General features: G+C 34.0%; 4 protein-coding genes, 1 long non-coding RNA gene and 1 pseudogene across 12 annotated transcripts; 3 read left to right on the top strand and 3 right to left on the bottom strand.

The window, feature by feature from the left end:
• Positions 1 to 913: 913 nt before the first annotated feature.
• LOC142554445 (non-specific phospholipase C6-like) lies at positions 914 to 2,570 on the bottom strand (annotated as a pseudogene).
• A 7,114-nt stretch (positions 2,571 to 9,684) lies between these two features.
• LOC142553185 (heavy metal-associated isoprenylated plant protein 7-like) lies at positions 9,685 to 11,904 on the top strand. Its single transcript, XM_075663246.1, has 5 exons — positions 9,685 to 9,951; positions 10,064 to 10,277; positions 10,410 to 10,615; positions 10,726 to 10,816; positions 11,133 to 11,904. Exons 1-5 carry the CDS (start codon positions 9,943 to 9,945, stop codon positions 11,576 to 11,578), a joined length of 966 nt encoding a protein of 321 aa, XP_075519361.1. The 5' UTR covers positions 9,685 to 9,942; the 3' UTR covers positions 11,579 to 11,904.
• A 2,297-nt stretch (positions 11,905 to 14,201) lies between these two features.
• Positions 14,202 to 15,750, top strand: LOC142553183 (HVA22-like protein e). Of its 3 annotated transcripts, XM_075663243.1 has the most exons (5): positions 14,202 to 14,357; positions 14,472 to 14,498; positions 14,667 to 14,789; positions 15,333 to 15,525; positions 15,596 to 15,750. In XM_075663243.1, the coding sequence occupies exons 1-5, from the start codon at positions 14,308 to 14,310 to the stop codon at positions 15,617 to 15,619; spliced, it is 417 nt and encodes a 138-aa protein (XP_075519358.1). In that variant the 5' UTR covers positions 14,202 to 14,307; the 3' UTR covers positions 15,620 to 15,750. The 3 variants fall into 3 exon arrangements, with proteins under 3 accessions (XP_075519358.1, XP_075519357.1, XP_075519359.1); XM_075663242.1 differs by having other exon boundaries at positions 15,333 to 15,750; XM_075663244.1 differs by lacking the exon at positions 14,202 to 14,357 and having other exon boundaries at positions 14,478 to 14,545; positions 15,333 to 15,750.
• A 237-nt stretch (positions 15,751 to 15,987) lies between these two features.
• Positions 15,988 to 18,951, bottom strand: LOC142553184 (uncharacterized). The gene is made up of 3 exons (XR_012821912.1): positions 18,320 to 18,951; positions 17,144 to 17,259; positions 15,988 to 16,210 (listed from the first exon to the last, which is right to left on the bottom strand). It is a non-coding gene; the product is annotated as an uncharacterized LOC142553184 (long non-coding RNA).
• Positions 18,952 to 19,597: 646 nt separating this feature from the next.
• Positions 19,598 to 22,804, top strand: LOC142553181 (uncharacterized). The gene is made up of 3 exons (XM_075663241.1): positions 19,598 to 20,741; positions 20,964 to 21,019; positions 21,796 to 22,804. Exons 1-3 carry the CDS (start codon positions 20,132 to 20,134, stop codon positions 21,967 to 21,969), a joined length of 840 nt encoding a protein of 279 aa, XP_075519356.1. The 5' UTR covers positions 19,598 to 20,131; the 3' UTR covers positions 21,970 to 22,804.
• Positions 21,639 to 27,124, bottom strand: LOC142553180 (uncharacterized). 6 transcript variants are annotated; one of them, XM_075663239.1, is made up of 9 exons: positions 26,974 to 27,124; positions 26,184 to 26,396; positions 25,914 to 26,105; positions 25,635 to 25,835; positions 25,411 to 25,491; positions 23,725 to 23,854; positions 23,009 to 23,098; positions 22,811 to 22,918; positions 21,639 to 21,983 (listed from the first exon to the last, which is right to left on the bottom strand). In XM_075663239.1, exons 1-8 carry the CDS (start codon positions 27,076 to 27,078, stop codon positions 22,842 to 22,844), a joined length of 1,089 nt encoding a protein of 362 aa, XP_075519354.1. In that variant the 5' UTR covers positions 27,079 to 27,124; the 3' UTR covers positions 21,639 to 21,983; positions 22,811 to 22,841. The 6 variants fall into 6 exon arrangements, with proteins under 6 accessions (XP_075519354.1, XP_075519355.1, XP_075519353.1 ...); XM_075663240.1 differs by having other exon boundaries at positions 21,639 to 21,970; XM_075663238.1 differs by having other exon boundaries at positions 21,639 to 21,952.
• Positions 27,125 to 27,359: the final 235 nt, after the last annotated feature.

Here is a 27,359-nt window from a genome sequence, read left to right as displayed (position 1 = left end):
GGAAATAATTTGAGCCAATAGTTATATGCTATCTATAATTATGAGCTTTGATTGGACAAAATATATGGCCACACACAAGAAAATATTTAAATAATATTTACTTAATAAGGTAACATATCTATATCTCATATATCTTATATAATTTCAAAAATCTTTTAAATTTATAAAAAATATTTATTCATCTTTTATCTATTTATACCATCACATTTTTATATATTACTCGTAATAACGAGTAGGTCTCTTGTGAGACGATCTCACAAATCTTTATCTGTGAGACAAGTAGACCCTACCGATATTCACAATAAAAAGTAATATTTTTTCATGAATGATCCAAATAAAATATCCGTCTCATAAAATACGATCCGTGAGATCGTCTCACACAAGTTTTTGCCATAAAAAAATTATTAATTTGAAAATAACAAAAATTGTCAAATTTAGATAATTATTTCAAGAGTATGTCTCTTGTGAGACGGTCTCACGAATCTTTATTTGTGAGACGAGTCAACCCTACCGATATTCACAATAAAAAGTAATATTTTTTTCACGGATGATCCGAATAAGAGATTCGTCTCATAAAATAATACTCGTGAGACCGTCTCACACAATTTTTTGTCTTATTTCAATTGAATAAGCACGAGACGCGAGCAACATGACACTAGTTTAGCATGAATTCGATATTTAAACTCGGGTAACCCAAACTTAGGCGCCCGACATGGATCGAGAATATTTTTTTTTTATCTTTTTCAATATATTTTTGAAATTTGTTATGTTTTCTAATAGAACGTTAGTTGGGTTTTTCCCAAGAGACATGGACATGAATAGTCTCTAAGAAGAGGAGTGAGAAGAGGAGATTGCCAGACTTCTTGTATTCGAGGGACAAAAAATGAACAAGAAGAAATATTGGATACAAAAGTTGAATATATCTGTGTATTTGGAAAAAACACCATTCTTTTACATGAATTTTGAAAAATAACATTGGTTAAACTTTTTTGAAATTTTTCAAAAATCATTTTGGACAAGGTAATGTTTCTGGATACCCTGATTTTTGAGACCTTGTTCATATTCAATTGTGGATTGAGGATCTTGTGGTTAGTGAAGGCCTCATCTCATGTCCACGATGGTGGACTCGGCTGCAACAACTTGCTCAAAGGTTCCAGCCCAAGCATCTCTATTAGTCAAGAAATTGGATGAGAGATTGAAAATCTTCTTTATTGTAGCAGGGATCGATGAGTGTTCGTATTCGGAACTTGGAGTTGGACCTGTTGGCTTGCTAATCACTGCATAGTGAAGGAGAAAGAGCACAAATTTATGCAAGTGTCGAACCATCTTTATAAATCACAAGCATCGAGTGCAGAGATATATATTAGATAGTACACTACCAGTTCCTTTCTTGATCCAAGGAGAGACCATCATAGTCGGGACACGAACCCCAAGCCTATCGAAGTTGAAGAAATAGGGGGCCGGGCCGGTGTTCCCGTCCGGGTTCGGAACATCAACATATGGCGTCAGGACATGATCATAGAATCCACCATGTTCATCATAAGTAACAACCAGAAGTGTGTGATTCCACTGAGGACGTGTCCTCAGTGTCTCGTACACCTCCTTAACCAACTTCTGCCCGTGCCCAACATCATGCGATGGATGATCGTCGGGAAATCCCTTCAAATCGAAATACTGAGGCTCGATCACACTCAAACTAGGCAATTTCCCATTCCTAGCATCTTTCTTGAACTTCAAACCATACTGATGGAACTTAAAGATGTACTTCAGTTTCCTCAAACTCCTGTAAAACAACGTCGTTGGAATGGTCTGGAAGTAGACACCGAAGTCCATTCCATTTTCGTGTAACGAATCAAATATCGTCTTTTGTGGAAACCCCTTGACCAACTGGTTTCTCACACGGGACGTGGATCCATGAAAAGTTGCAGAGCATACAAACAACCTGTTGCGTTGGACCAGGGATTGATGAAAACCATTCATCAAATACAGCGAATTCGCTAACTAAACTAGCGTAGATCGGGAGACTTTCGGGCTTGAATCCTCTCATGACAAGTTTTGATAGATCACCTGACAAGCTTAATGCTTGTTCCAGTAAACCAGACATTGTAGGAACTGAACTAGACCCGAATACCTGTTCTTTTTCACTGCTTCAAAGGAGTGGCCCGGGTCCGGATGGACATATTCTGCATCATCAGAAAAGCAGATTCTTTCTGCGGCATCCTGTTTCGTCGACACCGGGTTGCATTCCTTCCCTGTGACTCCATTAATGGAGGGGTTAACAAATTTCTTCATCCATCCAAGCATATGATAGAATGATCTGTTTTCTAGCACTAACACAACGATATTTTTTATGGGCTGTTGCTGATTTTGTTGCTCTGTGTGTGGGAAAACACATGAAAGTGTGAGGGAAATTATCAAGAAAACTGCTCTCATTTTCTTGATCTTAGATTGAGAAGGGGCTAGCGAAAATTTTGTGCACATACTTCAATTCAAGCTAATTGTTTTTCTATTGCAAAGGTGGTGAAGACTTTATCAATGGAATAAATCAACGACCATGCTTTTGGGTGCATTGTGGAGAAAAGTAAAGTTAAATAATGACAAATAGATTAATTATTATTCATGATTGAGATGATCGTTCTTTTAGATTATTATTTTTTAAATATTAATTTGTATAGGTTTAACCCCTTAATTAGATTCTTTATCAGTCAATGATAATTATTAGGCAAAAACTTGTGTGAGACGGTATCACAGGGTCATATTTTGTGAGACTAATCTCTTATTTAGGTTATCCATGAAAAAATATTATTTTTTATGCTAAGAGTATTACTTTTTATTGTGAATATCGATAGGATTTGACCCGTCTTGTCTCATAAGAGACCTACTCTAATTATTATTATTCATGATTATATGCCTTTATTTCAATAAGACTCGATTCACGTACAAGAGCATAACCCATGGGCCAAGTGAACCCAAAGCTAGGAAACTTGTATAGACATATATTTTAGGGTAAAATCCAGAATTTTTCAAAGCATGGACAAATTTCTATATTAAACAAAATTAATAGTTTCAAAAATGACCGTTCTAAGAGTATGATTATGTGTTTTTAGTTAACGTGTCAAAAGATTGGAGTTTGAATCTAACTCAAATCTAAAAGTTAGTTTAAGTAAGATGATTGTTAAGTCAATTATATGCAACTTTCAATTACTTAATTCAGTCGATATTAGATATTTAACACATCTATCAATCCAAAAATGAACAATTGGAGCATGAAATTTACAAGATATTATCTGGTGTCTCATATGAGAGTCAACACATAACGATTGGTCTTGTATCTGATATCATAGGGAGGTCAAAATCAGACACAACACACCGACCTGACACAGTTCAACATGAAAAAATCAGGTTTGAGATTGAAGTTTTCGGATTCGGGTTAGATCGAGTTGGACCAGATAACTTACCTAAAAAAATGATCGGGTTGGTTCAGGTTTGAGTCAACCCGGGTTGCCCCGAAAATTTAAATTTTTTTAAAAAATATACAATTAATAAATATTGTCTACATTTTTTTATATTATATGTCTGAAAATCTATTTATTGTATATTTATATCATAAATTTTCATTATTTAATATTTATTTTGAGTATTTTTTTATTTTTAAAACAATTATTTATTTGATTTAATAAATATATTTTATTTTTTCTACAATTAGAATTTCAAATTTAAATCATATATATGAAGAAAAATTTATTATTATTGAATTTAGAATTTGGACCTAACTCAATCATATAACTTAATCGTGAGGCATCTTGTGGGACATTTTATGAGCCCCGGATCAAAGGTATCTTCCATTCAAGTCCTTCAACAAGTGGAAGATACCTTAATTTGCCCAGTCCTTTTCTTGAAACACAATCAAAGGATGAAACCTCAAAACAACCAACCATTCTCTAACATCCTCGTCTAATATTTATATGAACTACCCATTTCTTTGTCGAATAGTTTCCTTAATATCAATACTCATACATTTTAATATTTAGAGCTTGCTAGATCTTAATTAGCAAAAACAACAATGAAGGATTGGGCACCAATTTTGATTGGCTTTCTTCTGTTCGTGCTGCTATCCCCCGGAGTCATTTTCCAGTTCCCCGGCAACATGTGGCACGTCGAATTCGGGAGCTTCACAACCAACGGGAAAGCTGTGATAGTACACACTTTGCTCTTCTTCGTAGCCTACACCATTCTTATCATGGCACTGCACATTCACATCTACTTTGGGTAGTGAATTTTTTAAGTTTGTAGAAATTATTATCTTTGATTATTTTGTATGTATGGATAATTTTTAGATTTTTTCTGTTTTTCGAAAACTGGATGTAAAATTTGTCGATACTTTTGATTGATTTATGTCGTGTAAGAAGATTGTTAACTTCGATGCTTGATCCATTAGATTCCTAAGTCGGCCCATTAATTTTGTACTTCGTTCCTACTTGATTTCAACAATTCATTAATTAAAAACAACACTCCCAATCATCCAATTTATATTGCTTCCATCAAACCTCACATTTCAATGTATATATACTTCAGTGTCTTCATATTTAAACTCAATTCCCGACTTACTTTTATGTTGGTTGCAATTATTACAATTTGCTTCGTAGAACGGTTAAAATATGATGATTGAGTTGTTTTATATTTCAAAAGACTAGAATCACTGAATTACAATGTTACCACCAACTATATTTTCAGTAAAACGACAAATGTTTGATTCTACATGTGACGTCTATTAATTTAAAATGCTTCTATTTTTTTTAAAGCTCACATTTTCGAAAATAAACATTTAAATATTTTGCATGAATTCAACCATGCTGAAAAATATATCAATTAAAAATTAATCGTAAACGATCGACAAATAAAAATACTGTAATTTAAAAATTGCCAACTCAACCCTCAATCACGCATGAATAAAAAAAACAAGTCAAATCCTGAAAATCAACAGCGTAACATAAAAACGTGTAAAACTGATCATGTCTACTCGAATCTCATAAAAACGTGATGTGCAGAAAAGTGTGGTTTTGATATAATCCGATTACTAGTTTCGATAATAGTAGGTTTCTTATGGTATTGGTCTCATGGATTTTTTCCGTGAAACAAGTCAACCATACACATATTTACAATAATAAGTAAAATTTTTAAGCATAAAAATACTATTTTTACATGGGTTACTCAAATAAGACTTCTGTCTCACAATATTGACTCGTGAGATCGTCTCACAAAATTTTTTTGTGTTTTAATAATATAAAAATCTTATTATATAGATCAAGTTATGTCAACACTTAATATGTTAACTTATATTAAACAGTTCCAAAAAATATAGTTTTACAACACATCCAATTAATGATCATGAAAAATTGATTAAGACGTAATGTTTGAACACTTGATTATAAATTGTAATATTAATAAAACGATAAAAACTCAACCTATGATAAATCATAGTGAAATCACTTCATCATCATTAAAATCGCCTCCGCCTCATGTTCAGTTCTTTCTGTGTGAAGAAATACTTCAGGCTGATCGGTGAAAATCATGCACTTCTCCCCATACAGATAATGTCTCCAAATCTTCAGAGCAAACACCACTGCTTTTACCTCGAGGTCATGAGTCGGATAATTCTTATCATGAATCTTCAGCGACCTCGACGGGTAGGCTATAACCCTGTCATGCTGCATCAGAACCGCGCCCAAATCGAGTTTCGAAGCATTTGTATAAACCACAAACTCTTCATGCCCTAATGACATAGCTAGAACAGGTGTTGTGGTCAATGCTAGCTTCAACATGTCAAAGCTCTCCTGGCACTTAGATCCCCATAAAACGGTAAGCGCTCGGTCCTATAATTGGTATTAGATCCAATGTTACATATTCGATTTTCATTGATTGCAAGGAGTGTAATTATTAGGAGATATATTCTCTACGTGCAATAATTGTCTTTGTTTGGTAGAATAATAGAAACATGATATTTGTGCAGCTCTATAAAACATTTGAGTTACACTATTATCATCGGTAGCTTCTGATAAAGAGATAAACACTCATTGATACAACTCACTTCTTTGCTTACACTCATCAATCATGTTCTTTTTGTTTGTCTTGTAATTTATATATAAAATAATAAAGTAATAAAAAAATATTTCAAATAAAGATATATTTATATGTATGTGTTCATGATACAAAAAAACATGGATTTTATTTTTAACACATATAATTCAACTATTCGAATTTTTAATAGAATGTGTCGAGTCAATGGATTCAAACTGGACTTCGATGGATTGCCACATGTATGTAGTTTTGATGCTGATTCTCATATGTTGGCGAGCATCTTATAGGCGTCGCAAGATATTCACGTGAAAATCTAATAGAACGTCACATTGATCGTCCCCTTCACACACTGCTGAATTAAATATTTCGACGATGTTCTTGCAAACATCTTGCCCCTCCGCTTAAAAAAAAAAAAAAACAGTTTGAGAAGATGTTCACACAAATATCATCGGATCATATAATTCAACAATATATAAAGAGACAATAAATGACGTTCCCCCAGATGTTGTGAAAATCAAGACGCTCATGATCAACAGGTATTCTCGTAACAATGAACTAGATGCATTGTATCAATGACTCATTTGTGTGTGGGCCTTAAGTACAATTTGGTCTTGTATAGATTCGTTTCCTACAAACCTTTACATTTTTATTGGGTTCCACGAGGTACGATAAAAAAGAAAGTTGGACCGACCCGTGAAATTATTGTACCATGATATGTCGGGTTTTAGTCCAAAACATGTGCCTTTTATCATATGATCATCTCCATTGTAAAAATAAATAACATAAAAATGTGCATCGTAACATTAATTTGTGCATTTGACAATGGAGCAAGGGGAAAATCTCTACTTCTTGTTTGGGCAGAGTAACCGAGACGTGATCGAATAACTCGATGCGAATATACGGTGCTGATTCTTATATGATCTCATGAGTTTATACTTTAAATGTTTAGTTTCGAAAAACTTTTATTATAAACGAAATCGTACGTAACTTTGATGAAATATATAAACTTCATCGATTGTTATCTAAGTATTGATTGCATGCGTCGAATGCTTGTCCTGCCTGCCGAAAGAACCATTCCATTCCTTAACGAAGTATAACACCAACGCGCACCACATCTTTCGATTGGGAATTGACAGAAAGCATTATGCGATAATAATTATGTCACTCTACTTTTATGCCAATTGTAATTTTTAAAATAACTTTTCAATCTTCAATTAAATGCTACAATTATTTTTTCATGATAAATATGAACAAATAATTATAATGGTATATCTAAAATCGGATGAAAACTAATTAAGGAATTGTTAGAGGGGAAAATAAAAATTATGAGTGGGATTTTATTTGCGAAAAAAAAAGGTTTCGATCGGGAAAATTAAAAATTACACACACTATTTCCTTTTCCATTTAATTTTGAAATATATATAATCAACATGCATTATATTGCATGTGGGCTATATCAAAAGATAAAGCTAAAAAATTAAAATAGTAATCAGCTTTTACGATAATGATGGCTGTTATTTCATGTAATATAATCATCAACGATCCATTTCTTTCATTTTTCCGTTCACGTCTTATATATATATCAACCGCATTTGTATAAAATTTATTGGAAATTCTTTAATCAGAGACTCTTCGATCAAATTAGATTCTATAATATACTCATTTATTTATAAGTAGATTTCTTGTGAGACGGTTTCGCTGATTTATATCTGTGATACGGGTCGATCCGGTCTTATCGAGAATGAAAAATAATAATTTTGATATTAAAAATAATGTTTTTTTTCCATATATCGAATATGATAAGCTCAATTCACGGTCTAATAAAAGTTTTTGTGTTTATTTAATTCTCATCTTCCTTCGGATCATATACACGTATATGCAACACCACTCACACAAACATACATACATACATATATATATATATATATATATATATATATATATCATTGTAGCAAATTTCTAAACCTTAAAATGGTGGAGTCCAAACCCGATATGACTTAAATTCAAAAGTTTCAGTTGAAATCACATGATTTGTATGTCAAATATATTGACATTTTAAAGTTGATACTATTTGAATTCAATACTTAATGAATCTTGAGGTCTCATCGCCAATTGATTATTTTCCCAACATATTTGACTATTATATAACCAAATCAAAACTTAATAAACAAAATACGTGCAATACATAATATCATGTATTAGATTTTGGGTCCCATAATCGTTTTCCACTGATTTTTGATTACTCTTTTAATAAAGTTATTTGTGCTTGATCATCTTCCAAAGATCCAAGGTATGAAAGTTCAGGAATTCCTTCCGTGCAAGCGACAAGAGTCTTTCTTCAAATTAATTTCATGTTTGTATGGAAGAACATGTCAAATAATACGTGTAGGTTGTAGCCCAGCCCAATTTTTTTTTTTTTTTACAAGTAGTTATAGAGATTCGAGCCAATTCTATTTTTTTTTTTTTGTAAAAATATATAGAGATTTAAGCACAGTCTAATTTTTTTAAAAGATATCACGGTACAAATAACTCATAAAAGTTAATCTATACTATATTATTAAGTGTGAGGACCTTAGGACACCAAAATATTTAATTCCATAATTACCATTCTTATCCTACTAAAACCCTTCTCAAGTCACTCCATATTTTAAATAGAAAAAAATAAAAACAAAACTTCCCTTTTAAATCGAACAACTATTCTAAATTGAAAATAATTTCGTTTTAATTATTTAGTATTATTTGATCAAATTATAAATAATAATATTGCATGTGCATCTTTACTAGTATCTAGAATACATATTTAACTTTCACAGTGAATAAATGTAGATTTTCGATATTTCTAAGAGGATTTGGTGCAAATAACTCATAAAAGTGATAAATTTATTTTATCAATTCTTTTATTTAATAGAATTTAATTTTGAAAGTACATTTAAAATATATTAAAATAGTTTTGAAATGTAAATTTTGAATCTAAGTGAAACTTGTCTTATATTACACGAGTTACATATTAATTTAAATAATATATAAATTTTGAAAAATGATATTGATTAAATTATTTTTTGAAAATTAACTCTCCTATTTCGAATACGCTAGAAACAATAAGTTTTTTTTTTTATAAAAAAATATCAATGTCGTTTTGCTAACTATTTTCAAGCTTATTATATTATCCGTCTATATATTTATATATATATATATATATATATATATATATATAGTTTTGATATGCTGCACGCCTACCGTGCACATCTATATGAGCAACGATGAGGTGTCAATCACCCATTGGATGCTCAATTTTTCTATATTTCATCACATCCACCGATGATTGACACCTCATCGGTGCTCACATAGGTGTGGAGCCTATCAAAACTATATTATATATATATATATATTGAAAATATCACGAATATAAATAACTAAAATAAAACAAAAACGTCATATTACAATATATTAAAATATTATTTATATCACTGAAAAAATTAATAATCACTCGATTTATCAATTTTGGAGACATGTTGAATACTTGAACAGAAAACAATATCCATAGCGAGACTGCCACGAGTCCAAGTACTAAGCCTACGTCACTTACACGATAACACCAGATTCACTACAACCTTCAAATCTGATTACACTCCTCTCTTCTTTCTTCCACTCCTCTTTCTCCCAAGAAACAATATACACACACATATATATGTATATGTACTGCGTGTTCTACTTCTGTACGTACGTCCGTGTTTTCAACAAGAAACAGACAAAAGATACGCACACAAAGTGAGCTTTTCACAAGTATAATTTTCAAGCTATCTTCCGTTCTGTGGGCTTCTCAAGAGAAAGCTAGAAAAAGAATATATAATAACAAAGAAAGAAATGGGAGAGGTGATCTTATTATTGCTATCTTATTTCAACCGTTCAAAGCTGTATTTTTTGGTTTCATACTTATTTCTAAATTGTTTTATTTGTATGCTTGTGTTCACTTAAATTTATGAAGGAAGAGAAGAAATCGAAGGAAGCGGGGAAGCCTGAGGACGAGGAAAAGAAAGAATTAGAATCTGTCAAGATTGAGGAGAAGAAATCTGATGAATCCAAGGCGGAGCAGCCGCCGCAGCCTCCTCCTACTCCGCCTCAAGAAATTATATTGAAGGTTTACATGCATTGCGAGGGTTGCGCCACGAAAGTCCGCAGGTGTCTCAAAGGCTTTGAAGGTATATATAAGAATTCTATGTTCCTCATCTTTTCTGGGTTTTTTTTATCTCTGGAAAAAAAATGGAAATCACCTCCTTTTATGAATAATATAATTGTTTTTAGCTGACCTTTTTTTCCTGGTTAATTTGCAGGAGTGGAGGATGTGATAACAGATTACAGGACGAGTAAAGTTGTAGTGAAAGGTGATAAAGCAGACCCACTGAAGGTTTTGGAGAGGATCAAGAAGAAGAGCCATCGCCAAGTGGAGCTCATTTCACCAATTCCAAAGCCACTCGAAGAGCCCAAGAACACTCAAGACGAGAAGGAGATGGTCAAATCTGAAGAGGAAAAAAAGGAGGTTCGTCTTTTTAAAAAAAAAAAAATCCTTTCCAGCTTTTTGTTTGATTTTAGGAGAATTATTTAATATTCATGTAATGATTAATCTTTTTTTTTTTTGGGTACGTACAGGCTCCTCGTGTGATTACAGTTGTGTTGGGAGTGTACATGCACTGTGAAGCTTGCGCTCAAGAAATCAAGAAACGCATTCAAAGAATGAAAGGTAGGATTTCTTTTTCCTCCATTTTGCTTAAACAGGAAAAGATTTGTGGGATTTTTCATTCTTTAATTAATTGATCTGTAACCTATTTTTGCTAAGATTATTGTTTACTTTTCTTCGCCACTTTTTGGTTCTCTTAAAGTAGTAGGGGTTTGAATTTTCTTAATTACCTGTGAGAATCTATATTCTCATATAACATGTAAAGAAAAAATATATAAATATATATAATATATATGATATCACCTACACATGATTCTGTTTGAATTCATTCATATATGCAGATGTCAACAATTCTAACAGTGAATGGTTTTCTGTTTAGGAGTGGAAAATGCAGAACCAGACCTTAAAAGATCACAAGTAACCGTGAAAGGTGTTTTCGAACCCGAAACTCTCGTCGAATACGTGCACAGAAAGACCGGAAAACACGCCGCTATCGTGGCAACGGAGGCGGAGAAGAAAAAGGAGGGAAAGAGCACCGAAGGCGGAGAACCGGAGAAGAAAGAGGAGGAAGGAGAAAAAGAAGCCAAGAAACCTGAAGAAAACAAGGACGACACCGGCGGCCAAGGAGGAGAGCCGCCGTCCGAACCGGCTGCAGAGGTGGACACTTCTGAGTTAGAGATGAAAAGGAGTGAATCCTACCATTATTACAGTGCACAGAATCACGAGTTCAATCCTCAGAGATTCGTACCAGAATGGACTGCATTATACGAATATCCTCCAGAGATGTTTAGTGACGAGAATCCAAATGCATGTACTGTGATGTAAATGTCGAGGATGGCGAGGGTAAAACGGGGAATTCATGTGCTCTGGATGATTGCCCCATGAAAGTGATGAAACCCCGTCACCGTCGATATGCGGTCCTGCTGGCCATATATATATACATACACACATATACATGTGTGTACATATATTGGCTATATATATATATATGTGTGTGTGTTTGTGTGTATTTTTGTATGCATATGCGATTTATAATGCATGATATATATTGTAATGCAATATCACCAAAGGGATTTGGGGGAAACTATAACGTGATTTGTATTTGATTTGACTCTATCAATGTATAATAAAAACTGTATTAGTATTAGGGATGTAAACGAACCAAATCATTTGTGAGCTATTCGAAGCTCGATTCAATAAAAGCTCGTTTGAGCTCAGTTAATGAGGCTTGTTAAGATAAAAAACCAAACTCAAGCTTTATAGTATTCGGCTCGTTAGCTCGTGAACATGTTCGTTGGTAAGTTCGTAAGTAATTTTTTAGATGAAAAAATAATAGTTTTGATATTTGATTGATTGATTTTGCATATTATTTATGAAATATATAGAAAAATCTATTAAATTTATTTATTATAATAAATTTACAAATTTTAATAAGAATAATATATTTTTCTTTAAATATATAATTTATTTTTTAATTAATTTAATGAAAATTTAAATGTATAATTCATATTTATTAATCTTGTTTAGGCTCGATAAAGGTTTGAATAAGCTCGTGAGCCATACATATATTCGTTAAATAAATCTCGAGCTCGGCTCGATTATAAACGAACCAAGCTCAAACATTCAAGAGTTCGGCTCGGCTCGGCTCGATTATATCCCTAATTAGCATTATCATGTTGCCTGAATATTTTGAGTATGTATATCGTGAGACGATCTCACGAATCTTTATCTTTGAGACGGATCAATCATACCAATATTCACAATCAAAAGTAATATTTTTTCATGTATAACTCAAATAAGAGATCTGTTTAATAAAATACGACCCGTGAGACCGATTGACACAAGTTTTTGCAGAATATTTTTAACCACTGTTGATGTGATGATGAACGACATATAATACAAAAATAATAAATCAATATATTTGTATAAGATAATGCTATATAAAATTAATTTTTTATATAATATAATATAAAATAAAAATGAATAATTAACCAAAGTTTTATTCTATAACAAATGTTGCGTTAATGATAAGTTTATGATTTTAAAATATTGTATATGAATTATTTTTATATTATATATGGAATTGAATTGAAAGTAAGAGCTAGAGACTTGGAATGTATACAAAATTTCAATTAATTGGATGTGTTTCTGGAAAAAATTCAGATCATTTTCTCTTTATTGCCTAAAAATGCACTTTTTTTTTTTGCATTAAAGAAATCGAGGTCAATTCTAGCTAGGAAGCAATATATATATATATATATATATATATATATATATATATATATATATAATCAATTTATTTGATACTAAAATAAGATTAATATTGAACTTAAATTCAATAAAAATAAATAAAAGATATATCATTGTTCTATGTTGTATCTAAATATAAAACTGATGAATAAATTTTTTTTATTTAACTATGTGTTTTTATATCTAAAGTTTCTTCATATTATCTGGATTTGATATGAATAAAGGACAGTGTGTCAAAGTACACAATTAAAGCAAAGCATATAATTATTAATCAATAAAAGCTGTCAAAAGATTAACACAATAATATGATTTAGATTCATTACTTTATCCTACTTTTCAGAAAACATAACTTCAATAAATAAAAAATAAAAACTTATATTTTTAGTCCAATATGTTCACTTCCACTATCTATAATATGATATTTCTGATATTTTTGTTATCAAATTTCAATTTTAATGATGTATTTTTCAAATAATTTTAATAACTTCTAATTGAGAGCGTTGATAATTTCAAATTTGTATAGTGTCATATTGCACAACAACCAAATATAATATACTAATATTGAAATTTGACAATATTACGACGAAATCGCAAATGATAAAACAAATAAGAACAAAGTAATTTTTCAAAACTTGATATTTAATGAAATGGAATTGTAAGATCGACAGTTAATTATTATAATCTAATAATATAAATCTGTTTTACAAATTAAAATATATTTGTAATCACTAATGGATTCTGACGCCACCAGCGACTTTGTGCATGAAAAACAACACGCGGTTTGAGTTTGGGAAAGGCATACAAACCAAACCGCACATTAATGCAGTGGGATTAAAGTTAGAATACGTAGCTTGTTAAACGATCTCGCGAATCTTTATATGTGAAACGGGTTAACTCTATCGATATTCACAATAAAAAATAATACTATGAACATAAAAAATAATATTTTTTCATGGATGATCTCACACAAATTTTTGCTTTAAAGTTAACTCCAAATCTAGGATTAAATAATTATTAATTAAATTATTGATATAAATTAATCGGGGAAAAAAGAAGCAAAACATATCTGAAATCTGATGAGTAACCCCTTGGAGGGGTGCAGTTAAACTTCGTTTTGCCACGTTTTGAGCACCAAGAATCTGATGCCGATGCCCATTTCGCCACGTGTCCTCGCCTCTCCCTCCTTTAAATCTGTCATCAATTTCTAGAATTCGAAACCGACAGGAAGCAAATCTTACTCAGCTGAATCTATTTGCTCGCTTTGTTTTCGGAGTTTTTAAGGTCTCACTAAAATAAAGGAGATCATGGAAAATAATTTCTGGACTCTGATCACCTTCCTTCATTCTCTTGCAGGGTAAATTTTTCTCAGTTCAAGCTATTATTCTGTACATATATCTTGTTTTAACATGGAAATTTATATTAGAATCGATTTAGTATGATTTATATTCTCTTATTTTAATTTTGACAGGCCCGCAATGATGCTGCTCTATCCACTGTGAGTAATATATATATATATATATATATAATGCTGCTCTATCCACTGTGAGTAATATATATATATGTGTGTGTGTGTGTGTGTGTGTGTGTGTGTGTTGGTTGAATCCTAAAGGGATCGTAAGTCTATGTATTAAATTTTTATGTTTCTTGAAAATTTATTCAATAGATATGCATCGGTGATGGCGATAGAAAGCCCATCAAAATTAGATGATCAGCAATGGCTCGCTTATTGGATTCTGTATTCTTTTCTTACACTCATGGAGATGTTGCTGGAGCCCGTCTTACAATGGTAATAAATATAATAGAATATAAATAAATATATATATATATATATATATACACTTGGATATCATGTTCAGAATCAGTAAATATACATACATATTTAGGTATGGACAAAGTTTATAAATATATAGGGGAAAATCACATTTTCAGGTATTTTAATTTGTATGTTTTCATTTTTGGTCCGATTCTTGAGTTAATCAACAGTATTTTCTATCAATTTGCACTTTTTCTTGATATTAGATCTAATATCTCACGTGTTCGATACCGTTTGGATGAAATTAAAATTGAAAATAAAGTGCAAAATAATGAATGATCAAAATGAATTGATGACATGAACAAAAATTAGTTTTCATATACATGTGAAGTGACTATACACAGTCAAAAATTGAACTAGAATTTGTTTTATTTGTTCATTTTTTTTAATAAAAAATTGATATCATTGCAGATTTACTACGGAATTAAGAAAATTGACGAGGGATTTTCTTAGTTTTTGTTTTTTTTTTGTTGTGTGGGGAGTGAAAAGAGAACTGACAAGCATGGCTTGTTGCAGGATACCGATATGGTATGACATGAAACTAGCGTTTGTAGCATGGTTGGTATTACCGCAGTTTAGAGGAGCTTCTTTTATATACAGCAAATTGGTGAAGGAAAAGGTAATCAACAGATATGGTGGCACACTTTTCAAGAAATCTCCCGACGGGAAGGCCAAGAACAAACTTGGCGATTTTGTTAGTACCAAGAAGGTACACTCATTCAGAATGAAAAGATCGCATTGATTTTGTAAATTTTGATCTGCGTGATTTTGTTGAACAGGAAGAACAGGAGGCTGAACGTTGAAATGCACGATAACGATATGTACATCAGTCAATTTAGTGTGTTTTTTTTTTGGATTTACGTGTGTTTTCTTGGTTGTGGTATCCTGAAGTTTGAAAGTATTAAATATTAGCATAACCGTTTGAAGCTGACCATTACCACCAAATTAATGCAATTAAAATCGTGTATAATTTCGTACAATAGAAATAGAACAAGAATCCTGTTTTTTTAACCAAACCACCGCGTGTGAGTGTGCAAACGACAATTCCGAATTTCGAAATTAGCCGGTATGCCGGGGAAAAACGTCCCACCCCCAACAATGAAGCCTTTATTCGGTATGACGGCAGGTAGAGTAGCTGCACAGGTTTATGGGGTGGTACAGTCTGGTGAAAGGGGAACTCGCAATCTAAACAAGATCAACGTGAAGTGAAACGAAAGCATGAAGTATTATGTCCACTCTCATTGAGAAATTCCGAAATGCCTGGGAGCCTGTGTTAACCGCGCTTTTGGACGATGTTCTTTATGATATCTTGGTTCAACAGCAGTTTTTTCAAAATCTTAGCACCGAGTTCCTGCGAGAGAAGCACCACTAAGAAAACTTGCACTCGGATTCTGCTCATTCTCCCCAACATTCTGATGTAGTTGGATTCTCCGTGCCCAGCGTAAAATAGAATCACAAAACCTTGATCTCAAGGACATGGTGCAAAAGTTTGTCCATTTAGGAAGTACTTTTAAGAGAGGCTCGATTCTTAGTGGGGTATGAAGCACGGGTCTGTCAAACTTCCAGATAATTGTTGAACCAGTTAATCCGTCCTTGCCTCCATATCTTTCAAGATACATTATAAGCGAAAGATAGTTAACTCAGCCCGCACTTTCGACTAGAACAGATCCCAAGTTTCACAGCCATCACCACACTCTTAAGCTTTAACAAGATTCAAGTTTCTGATATCTTCTATTCTGTTGGCACCGATTACGCTGCAGAATACCATTCATGTTTATTGCTTTCAAGGAGATTCATCAACAGGATTCAAATGGCAACATTTAGGTGGAGTCGAAATGGAAGCTTTTATCCTTTTAAGAAGTAAACTGGCATCGGATGCTGAACAACCCTGGGTCATTTCAAGAGCAACTGGGACATGAGAAGTTTTATTCATCTCTACAACTATTGTACCCTGAAAAGGAGGAGAAGAAAGAATCTAAAGCAAGTCAAAGTTCAGGTGCAAAAGATTGTAAAGCATCGATATTTTTCCAGTGGTATTGAAGAATGAGCAAACCCACATGCATCCTTCACTTGAAATCTTCGATCGACATCATTTGTACAATACATTTGTAACAAAAACTAAATAACTAACCCAATTTAGCCATCAGACAGCATATCCATCTTACTTTTCAAGGTAGCAAGCGGAGTCCACAAGTAAAAGCATTTTCACGCTTTTAATGGTTGAGTTTAACTTTACTCCAGTATTTAGAGACTCGTCTGTCATGAATCGAAATAAACATGTGGTCAAAAGCTGACAGAACATGGGATCAATATGCCTCAAAGTTCACTAGGAATATCTGGAACTGTTTGAATGTTTCCTTCATATCTTTGACCTGCTTGGAGTCTGAAGAAGCCAGAGCACTTGAAACCTCCTGAGGAGACAACCCTTTTCGCTTTGTACAACCTAGAGAAAAACTGGTTATTCTACGTTGAATGGTCAGGGAAAATAATCCATTCAAACATTACTCAAGTATTAACATAGCCATATTTAATGATTATCAACATAAACTCGAAGTTCATACGGGCCTTTTTTTGTATTGAAATCCCTTCACACCAGTCAGAATGCACTGATAAAAAATTAGGTAGGTGTAAATCAAACAGAAAGTATGAACACAACAGAACATTCAAGGCTGTCAATTACGTGAGGCTGGCACATCGTACACTCAAAACTGCTCAGTCAATAGTGTCATAAATACTGTTTAATCTGCGCTCAGTTGTAATACACTAAACTTCAAATAACCAACATATGCAATATTAACAGAGTAAAAGGCCCAAAACTTAATCCATCGCCCGTATCTGTGTTAGATGGATATTCATTTACCGATTAACTAAGATAAATGCCATATTCTCAGGTAATAAAAAACCAATTAAATATAATCATACCACAAATGCGACTCTGAGAAGTATTTAGATTCAGAGAAAATGATTTTCTAACAACCCCAATTCAGCAGAGGACTGTGCTGGAATATGGATGCCAACAAAATAAACAGTGTATTCATCAATTACACCTTCTGTTCCCGTAGAGGCTACTGGTTTCCAACAAAAATTCATGCAGGTTATGTCAAAGGTTATGGTTCCAACAAAAAACAGGCAGGTTATATCAGAGGTTATAGTCAGTTCTTACACTCGGATGCCACAGCCATGCTGTAAACATCCCCTCACATGAGCTTTTAGTTTAAAAAAAAGTAAACTAGAACTACTAATGACGTTTACAGTGAATAGAACACGAATAAGACCACAAAGCAATTTCATCCCAGAATACCGGTCACAAAAATTCTCATTAAAATATCAACTTGGCAGATCTTGAACCACATTTTCATAAAATGCAAGTGGGATATGTGGCATACTTCAAACATGTCCCCGTTCAATAGCAGTTTAATGATACAATATAATTACTACACAGAAACCACATAGAATATACATCAGATCAGAAGTGAATAAGTGCATCATAGCTCGATATTTACCTGTAAGACAAAAGGCCCCTTAAGATCAACCAAATTCTAGTTATGCACGTTTGAGGGAAGCCCCCCAGCACCGGAATAATTCATGTCCGAGCACAAGAACTGCCCGAAGCAAAGCTTCGGTTTTGATGAATCATCCATCCCCTGGAACCCCCGCACTGATGACTGTAGCGAGATTAAGCAAGAATCCAACCATTTTCTCTTCAATCTTAGCTCTAGTCTTTCTAAAACCCTGTTAACTGGAGAATCAGAAACCCTGAAATAACTACCACTATCCTTCTGATTATTGCCGCTTGTTGAGTTGTAACCGGAACGGTTGTTGGAATTGTTAAGATCACGTTCTTTGTCGTCAGAGATATCAAGATGGATGGGTTCAGAGGAGAACCGAACATATGTATAACCGACGTTGGTGGCGGAATTGTCAGTGTCTGTCTGGGTTACGGTTCGAGGAATTCGATGTTATAACGTTTTGGAAATCCGTCTCGATTTCGATGATGATATCGTCTTGCTCTCCTTGATAAGGAGACCTCGGGAACGGCGGCGAGGGCAGCGGCGATTCTTCTTCATCGGAAGATCAAAATCGCTTGTAGGCGCCTCCTGGCTAATCTTTTTTCCCGCCCGTTCTGTTTTCGGTACCTACTAGTATCAAGATTGGGACTCTGTCCATTTGCTATTCCAATTTCCATTTTAATTTATGTCGTATTTCCATTTTTTTGGGATTTGCTCTTACTTTAATAACTTATCCGATCCATTCTAATTTTGACGAAACATCAATTTTAGTTTTTTTTATATTTTAAAGTGTGATATTTTTAGTCATATATATTTTATTAAATAAATTATAATCTTATATTTATATCCTGACAATCAATTGTTGTCTTTTTCAATGAAAATCATCGAATTAAATGATTAATATTATTGTTATATTTTTATAATTAAATTATTAAAAAAAAACATGTGCAAATTAAAGATTTGTTTTTTAAACACAATTATAAAATTGAATATGATATTAATTATTTAATTACATGATTTAAATGAGAATGAATAAATTGATTGTCACCACAAAATTGTAGAACTATGATTGATTATGACAACAAAAAATACATCTCCAATCGAGATATCCTCTGTTTCGCCCAAGACACTATGCTTTGTCATTTTTTTTTTAGTTGGGAAGAAGATGGTTAAAACTAAATCTCGAATTCGAGACGTGACACAACACACCAGATGAGTTACAAATCATCATCAATTTTTTTTTTTTTTTTTTTTGTGATTTTACAAAAATGAAGAAGAAAGAAATGCAATTTTTAGAATGACTAACTAAATTAATTGATCCATGCAAGATTCTACCAGAGCCATTAAATTCGGTCTTCTTCCTGTCCAAGAACACAGGTTTCGACTATTTCTATTGGGCAGTATCTATCATGAAATCCACCCACGTAATATTTGGGTCAAAATTCTAATATTTGGCTCCTAAATTTACAATTTTCATGCATAATTTAAGTCATATGCACACACAGAAGATGACACGGCAAAGCCACATCTCACTAAAATTGTAACCACTGGATCTTATTCACCAAAGGGCAAAGACCAAATCTCAACATCACATCAAACTTTACACCAACAGCCACAAAGAAAAGAAACCCCTACAAAGAAAAGAAACCCCTAAATCTAGGATTGACTCTCGTCTCCACCCATCAAGAGTTTATTTTGAATATTCTTCCTATTTGCCGACCATTGATACTTCTTTTCTCCCTTCATTTTTTCAGCCCGTCTCTAAGCATTCAAGCTCTACATTTGCACATATAATAACTAATAACAATGGGCTGTGGCGTTTCGAAAATCGAACCCAGTGGTGCCACCACATTGCCGGCCAAGCTCCGGCCAATCTTCCTCCGCCGGTTGGAGGAGATTAAAAAGCGTAGGCATGCACAACCCCTAAAGAATTCAACACCTTCGAAGAAAGAGCTACTTTTGCATGATCGAGATGAGGAAGATAATGCTTCCCATTTTTCATCATCCGAATATGACACAACGAAAAATGTGCCATCACCAACCAAAGATGGCCCCGGTCCCTCGAAAAATGAGTCATCACCCACCGGATATGGCGCAAATTCAGTTGGGAAATTGGAAAGTTTGAAGGGAAAAGATCCCACAAAGCCTACTGGAAAAGACGAGATGCTTACAGAATTCAGCCCGAAAATGAAGGCCACAAATGAACCCAAAGAGCAGGAAACTAAGGGTGATCAGACCAAGATTGAGATCAAGATTGAAAACATTCTGACGGACAAAGATGGTAGCGAAGATGAGGATGGAGAACATGATAAGGAGAGAATGATTAATCATCAGGATGATGACACCTTTCCTGGATCACCGAGCTTTCGAATATATTTCACGGATAGCATGGATGATAACCAGATTGACAGTATTCGTAAGAAACTAAACATAAATTTACTATCCCACAAGTATCATGTTTCAATCTCATGTTCTACATATTAAGATGCATGATATGCATATAAGAATAAAACATGCACCATTCATTGGTAACATGAAAAAATAACGTCTTATACATGGAACAAACATTTTAAATGATCAAGGTTAACAAACACATCGGAATCATGAATTAACTAATATTTATTTTGCTTGCCTTCAGGAAAGAATGATGCCTCGAGGGACGCAGGCTTGAGTGATGATAAAACATCATTAAAGGTAACCTAGTTATTCTGAAAAATTGAATTTGGAACACCACAATGTTTAATTCTTTTTTTGTGGAGTATTATCGCAAATCTCGCGAATGTCAATGTTTGATATACTCTTAATCCACAGTTGATTGGTGTAGGAGTAGTTTTGAGAGGAGCCGGAGTTGACTAGGGAGTTTTAACGAGTCTTAAGATTTAAGCTGTATTGTAAAACGTGAAGTAAAATAAGATTTGAAATACCCATTGGGAAAATAACACATTTGACTTCTCAAAGTCCGTCCTCTAGGTTTTAGGCTTTTAGCTAGCGTTGGGGGCGTCAGAGAATGTAAAACTATTATCACTACAGCTGCAATGGGTGGACGCTTAGAAAATTTTAACTGAGAAAGAAGAGGGACAGATAATAAAACTGTACAAGCTCTATAAATTCAAAGAATTAGATCAGCAATATATTTTCTGGTGTTCCTAGATACTTACTAATTTCTAGTTGATTTCTTTAGACTTCGAATTTGAGTGCTTTCTTATTTTCCTTGATATCATCGATTTTTTTAAAATGAAATGGAAAACGAGCTAGCATCCCATGTAAAAGAGGGGTCAGAAAACAATAATCACTATTCAAAACGAAAAATCTCTAAAAAAAATGTAACACTATTTTAAAATATAAGTTATCATCCAAAATATATCAAGTCCGTCAGCCCAACAAATTTCTTACCTCTCCCCCTAAAATTTTTTATGCTAATGAAATGTAATGCACATAGCCAGTATAATTTATTCTATATCATATTTCAGGAGTTACCCGTGAAGAAGGAAACAAAGAGAGGAAGCAAAATGCAGAGCTTTAGAAAGGTGTTGCCAAAGGGAGGGCAATCGACAGTCAAGAATCTGTTGAATGTGAAATCTTGCTACAATCCATCACACTCGGCCCGTGATCGTGCCCATCTTCTCACTGCCAAAACAGTTTGATCTGTGATACATGACTGAGAAAGAAAAAGGGTAAAATGTACAATTCTTCACATTTTTGCTACGTTTTTAATGTGTAGCAGCAACTACTAGCAGAAAAAGGTAATGACCTATGTACCTTATATTGGAATAATCAAGGACCATAATTGGGGAACTTTTAATTGATATCATGTCTCACTTTGTAGCCAAATGATTAAACCATAGATATTCAACTTTCTCTCATATGATTATTTATCGAGCAATGATAATTGAAAGAAAATATTTCCCTCGTCAAGATATCTAATTCCTTCCATGCAAGAATTCATAGACCTTCGACAACCTCTGTATGGAATCAGACTTATGCCGTTCTCTTCAAAATAACGTAACCATGATTATCATTCTTGAGCAGCAGCATTGGCATTCACCAAAAAATTATAAACCGTATGCACTTATGTCTCTCCAAAAAAGACACCAAGAAGCCTTTGTGTGTGTTTGATGATTGTGCATACTACCAACATCAAATTCTATCAAGCTTCTTTTCCACCTTTTGGAGAAAATTAGGTGTGTTTTAGTTTTGCTGCTGGGGATGTTAGTTCATCTATTTATCACAGCTGTATCCGCTTATCAAAGTTTCATTCTTGTACTTGAATATTGATTGATTAGAGTATAACTCTTGCAAGCTATAATAGTAAAATCAGTGATCATGTCGCCGCTCGTTTTACATACCACTGGTCACTAAAAGGTTAGAAACCAAGGAATTGACAATCATACATTAAACGAAATACAATTTTTTCACGATCAACTATGCAGAGTTATGCATGGACGTGATCATTTGTCAGATCGATGAAAGTGTGACGTCACATACCTATAATGTTAAAAGATTGACATCTTGACTGTTACAACTCTGGCAGAGACCATTTTCCAGATTTAAAATCCTTGTAGAAGCTGGACCTTTTCGAAACAACAAAAAATACTGCAGCCAACACAAGGAATAGTGAAAAAACACAGTATTTCAAACCTGCAGGAATATCGCAACATAAAATGTGCCGTGAACTGGACTTACCGGGAATTCCAGGGATAATAAACTTGGGACCTTTCAGAATGTCAAGAAGTGTTTTTCTTTCATCTACTCGGGCCCATTTTGGGTCATTTTCTAAAAATTAGAATGTTAGTATTATCTCAGAAAATCCAACGTCATCAAAGCGCACAACTTGATATTTAGTTGTACTCTTCACTCACCTCTCGAAAATATACATAATACATTTCAGATAATTCTTAGCAGCAAAAGGAAAGCAATAAGCTATTTACAACACATCACCACTACATCACAATCACCAATCTTGGTAAGGTTGGAAGCAGAATTGAGCTTTTCGCCTCGTAAGAATTTGGTAATGAACATATGAAAATGATTTTTTGTTTCCATAATGGTTCAATTTTTAAAATCTTTTCAAGTGTTCCCTCGCATAGAAGCAACAAGGTGAAACAACAACCACTTTCGAGGAAAATACTTCTACATTAAGTTCTCATCTAAAACTCCATATAAGTTCAAGATGCTTCTCAATATTGATGGAGGGACTCCATTCAGTTACTATATATTGTAGAAATCAATAAAGAAGTTGCAAAGATATCCCCTATTGACTCATGATTTCCGTATCATGATAAAAATTATTACATCTCGATCTGAACATTCACATCTAAATAACATCTGTCAAAATTCCTCTATGATACCGTGGATTTTAGTTTCTCGATGTAGTTGGTCAAAGGAGAGTAATAGCATACCATTTGCAGCTGAAGAATGATCGACAACTGAAGTTCCTTCAGTGCCTAAATTTTCCAGATGAGAAGCAGCTGTCCCTTCTAAGAGATAACAGAGCACTTCTTTCTTGGATAAACAAACTCCAGAACCAGCCTGTCACAAAAAAAAGAGTTGATGGGATCATTTAAGTTGAAAGGCTGCAATAGAAGCTCATCATGAGCTAGATACATTATCAGCTTGAGCCTTGAGGTGATTCATATAACGAAAAAGTCACCGCCAGCATCCAATTTTTGGTCAGACTTATTTCTCTGAAAAGGAAGACTCCTCTAAGATTCAGTGTTCTAAATGACGGTCGAGGCGGCCGCCTAGGCGGGCTTCTCTAAGATTCAGTGTTCTAAATGGCAGTCGAGGCGGCGGTGCCTAGGCGGTATGCGGCCCTCGACCGCACCACCTATGCATGAGGCGGGTGTTTTAGACGGCCCAAGCTATACGGTGTTAGGGAGGCGGATCGAGGCGGCGAGCACGGGCTAGGCGGGCAAGGCGGGTAGTCAAGATTTTTAAGTTGTAGTCAACAATTTTAAAAACCTAGTCAAGAATTTTAAAAACCTAGTCAAAGTCAACTAAATTTAATATCAAAACTCTAGCACACCTCACTTTCTTTATTTTATTGTTGGTTTTCACTCTCAACTCTCAAGTCTCAACCACCACACACAGTCTGCCGCCCACTGCCTGTCGCCGCCAGCAGTCAGAATATTTATGTTAGGCATTGCATATTTATTATTTATCATATTTTTTTTATAATATTTCAGATTTTGTGATTTCAAAAATCAAATTTTTTTCCTATTATTGATTTATTGTTGAAGATTAATATGATGATGAATCTTTATTAATTGCACATTATCTAGATGATATTATATCGTATGAAACTTCTTTATGCTTACACATTATTTAGTTGCACATTTTACATAAAAAATGATGGCTATTTGTGATTATATCGCATGATTATCTATAAAAATTACTTGAAAAAAATTCAACCGCCTACCGACCGCCCCTGCCACCGCCGACCGCCATTTACAACCTTGCTAAGACTGGAGTGTATGATTAAGGAACATGAAGTGGGAAGGTGGAGCAATAATTTATAGTGTGAGAGGCAAAAGTCAGAGCTAGTTCAAATTGATTTTGAAAACTCTTTTATGGAGGAAAAGTATGACATTTTATCCATTAAATTCATTTGTTTATCACACAGATCAGTAAATTTTCCAGAGGACATGAAACATAGGGGGTCGACTGACCTCTCCAGCACCCTTGGTTCCACCCTTATCACCGAGTAGCCAAAATCATATTATGCTGCTCGTAATAAAGAGATTTACTGAATTATTGCCAACATCATCAACAAAACTGGAGTTCTTTTCCCAAATGATTATACGATCAATGTTTCCGTTTTTCATTGAAACACATCAATATTTTATGACCGACTCTCAGTCTCAGACACATTATCCTTCCGGTTAGAGACAAAAATATACTTGTAAGTAGAAAATCCAACCAGTTTAGAAAGACTAGTGAGCAAATAGAGATAAATAATATTTGCAGAAAAATTTTCAAGAAAGCCAGTTGTTCGAACACTAGAGACCAATCATAATTCTTCTTATTCATCAAGCCAACCACAAATAACGTTTCAAATAGACCAGATCCAGTAAGTACTAGCTCACCTCATAGTATAATTCAAGAGAATCGCGAGTGTACTCATTTCCTGTATCCCAGGGCAAAGGTGGGCTACTTTCTGAGAACATGTTAGCAAGCTAAGGATCGCAACAACTTTTCAAATGGAATTTCAAACAGAACTGTCACTAACATGTAAGAAAACACTGATTAAATAATTACTATATTCAAGTCAGAAAACTTCTCATATGAAGAAAATGAAATGCCAGGATATCATGTCAAGATGAACTGAAAACCTGTCAGTCTCACAAAAATCCTCAATGATGTCACTGGACATAACCTCAGGATAGAGAAGAATAACCGGCCAGTGAAGCATATTGCTTTTGTCTAACATCGGTTTCTTGATTCCAGTGAGTTCTTGATATGTTGCCCTTCCCACTTTTAGTTGCCTATCTTCCAAGGAGGAGACAAGGCTCTGTAAAAAATCAATGAGGAGATCACAAGCATGCAGATATCCAAGTACACAAGAGTCAGAACATCGTAAACCTCAAACCTCAGCTGTCGCCACGGTTTTAGAAATGTCTGCTTCACGGGATTCTTGTTCTGATTTCTTTATTTCGATTTGATTCAACAGCCTCTTTAATTCTTCGTTAGCAGGTGATTGGCAGAGACCATTTTCACAATATACCTTTGCCTCATCCAACAAATTTAAAAATAATGATGCTTTGGCTGCTCGATAAAGTGCCTAAATATCATAACAGATTTAGTAACTAAATGAATAATCATACTCCATGTGGCAATGAAATGAGAATAAAGCCACAACCTTAACATTTGTTGGACTTAGTTTACAAGCTTCCTCGGCATCCTGAAGAGCACGTCGGTAATTTCCTAGGAGCAGATTGACATGAGCCCGATTGGAATAAAGAATGGAGTGCTCAGAATCGCCCAAGGCCTTCTGATTAATGGCCCTGGTGTAGCAATCAATAGCATCTGAATAATGCTTCTTCCCCATTTTCACACACTCATTACCCTTGTCCTGGGAAGGCACGGAAAACCAAAATAATAATTCTCATCAATTGCTCGACCTTCCTTGAGTAAATGTGTTCTCGTCTATCTGATTGAGCATAAATGGTACACAACTCTCAGGAGAGGTGGATGTATATTACTGGATGATCGCATCACTCATATTCCTCGGACGAAAAGGCTTTCGACCTTCAAGCTTAATTTTTTTCAAAAAAATACATGTTTCTTCCACCCAAAAATGAAGAAGCGCCCACCCCCCCCCCCCCACCAAAATCTGGTTACCACACAACATACCAAAAATTACACCTTTCTCTGGTTTTTTACTCTCTTTCAGCACAGGAAACACATATCTTGGCCAAAGAATTAATTTTACAAACTTCGATTTCCATCCAACGAAAAACATCCCATAAACAGAAAGATGAGCATACATCGTATTCAGTGATTTTGAAACGTAGAAATCCAAGGTAATGGAACACGTATCTATCCATATATCGGAAACCACAAAAATAGCCAAGAAAAAAAAAAGCAATAACTAAAAAAGGACATAAACAAGCAGAATTATCACTAAAACACGATGCCACAAGCGTAACCTTAAGTTCAATAGCAGCAGACTCTTTAAGAGCAGAGATGGCTTCAAGGTCAATTATTTCACCATCGGTTTTCGGCTCTGAACCGGTCTCCATCAGCAGAGCCATGGCTTCAACCTGTTAGAGAAACTTGGAGTTAACTGAAATCGAATTGAACTAGACTAAAATATAATTTTAATCGATATTTTATTTATACCAACAATTCTGTACATAAATATTTTGTGGAAATAAACAAATAAAGTGGGAAAGTTGGTGAAATGTGATACACTTAATCTAGCAACGTGGTACTAAAAAAGTATACATGGACTGAACAAAAAAAAATCGATCGCTGAGTACTGAAAGCCAATTTTTTGAAAAAGTAAATATATTATTTGTTCGAACTTTTTCGC

This window comes from Primulina tabacum, chromosome 8 (genome assembly GCF_025594145.1).
Source record: "Primulina tabacum isolate GXHZ01 chromosome 8, ASM2559414v2, whole genome shotgun sequence".
NCBI classification, from domain to species: domain Eukaryota; kingdom Viridiplantae; phylum Streptophyta; class Magnoliopsida; order Lamiales; family Gesneriaceae; genus Primulina; species Primulina tabacum.
The sequence above is the reverse complement of the archived record's forward strand: the minus strand, read 5'-3'. Positions and strand labels throughout refer to the sequence as shown.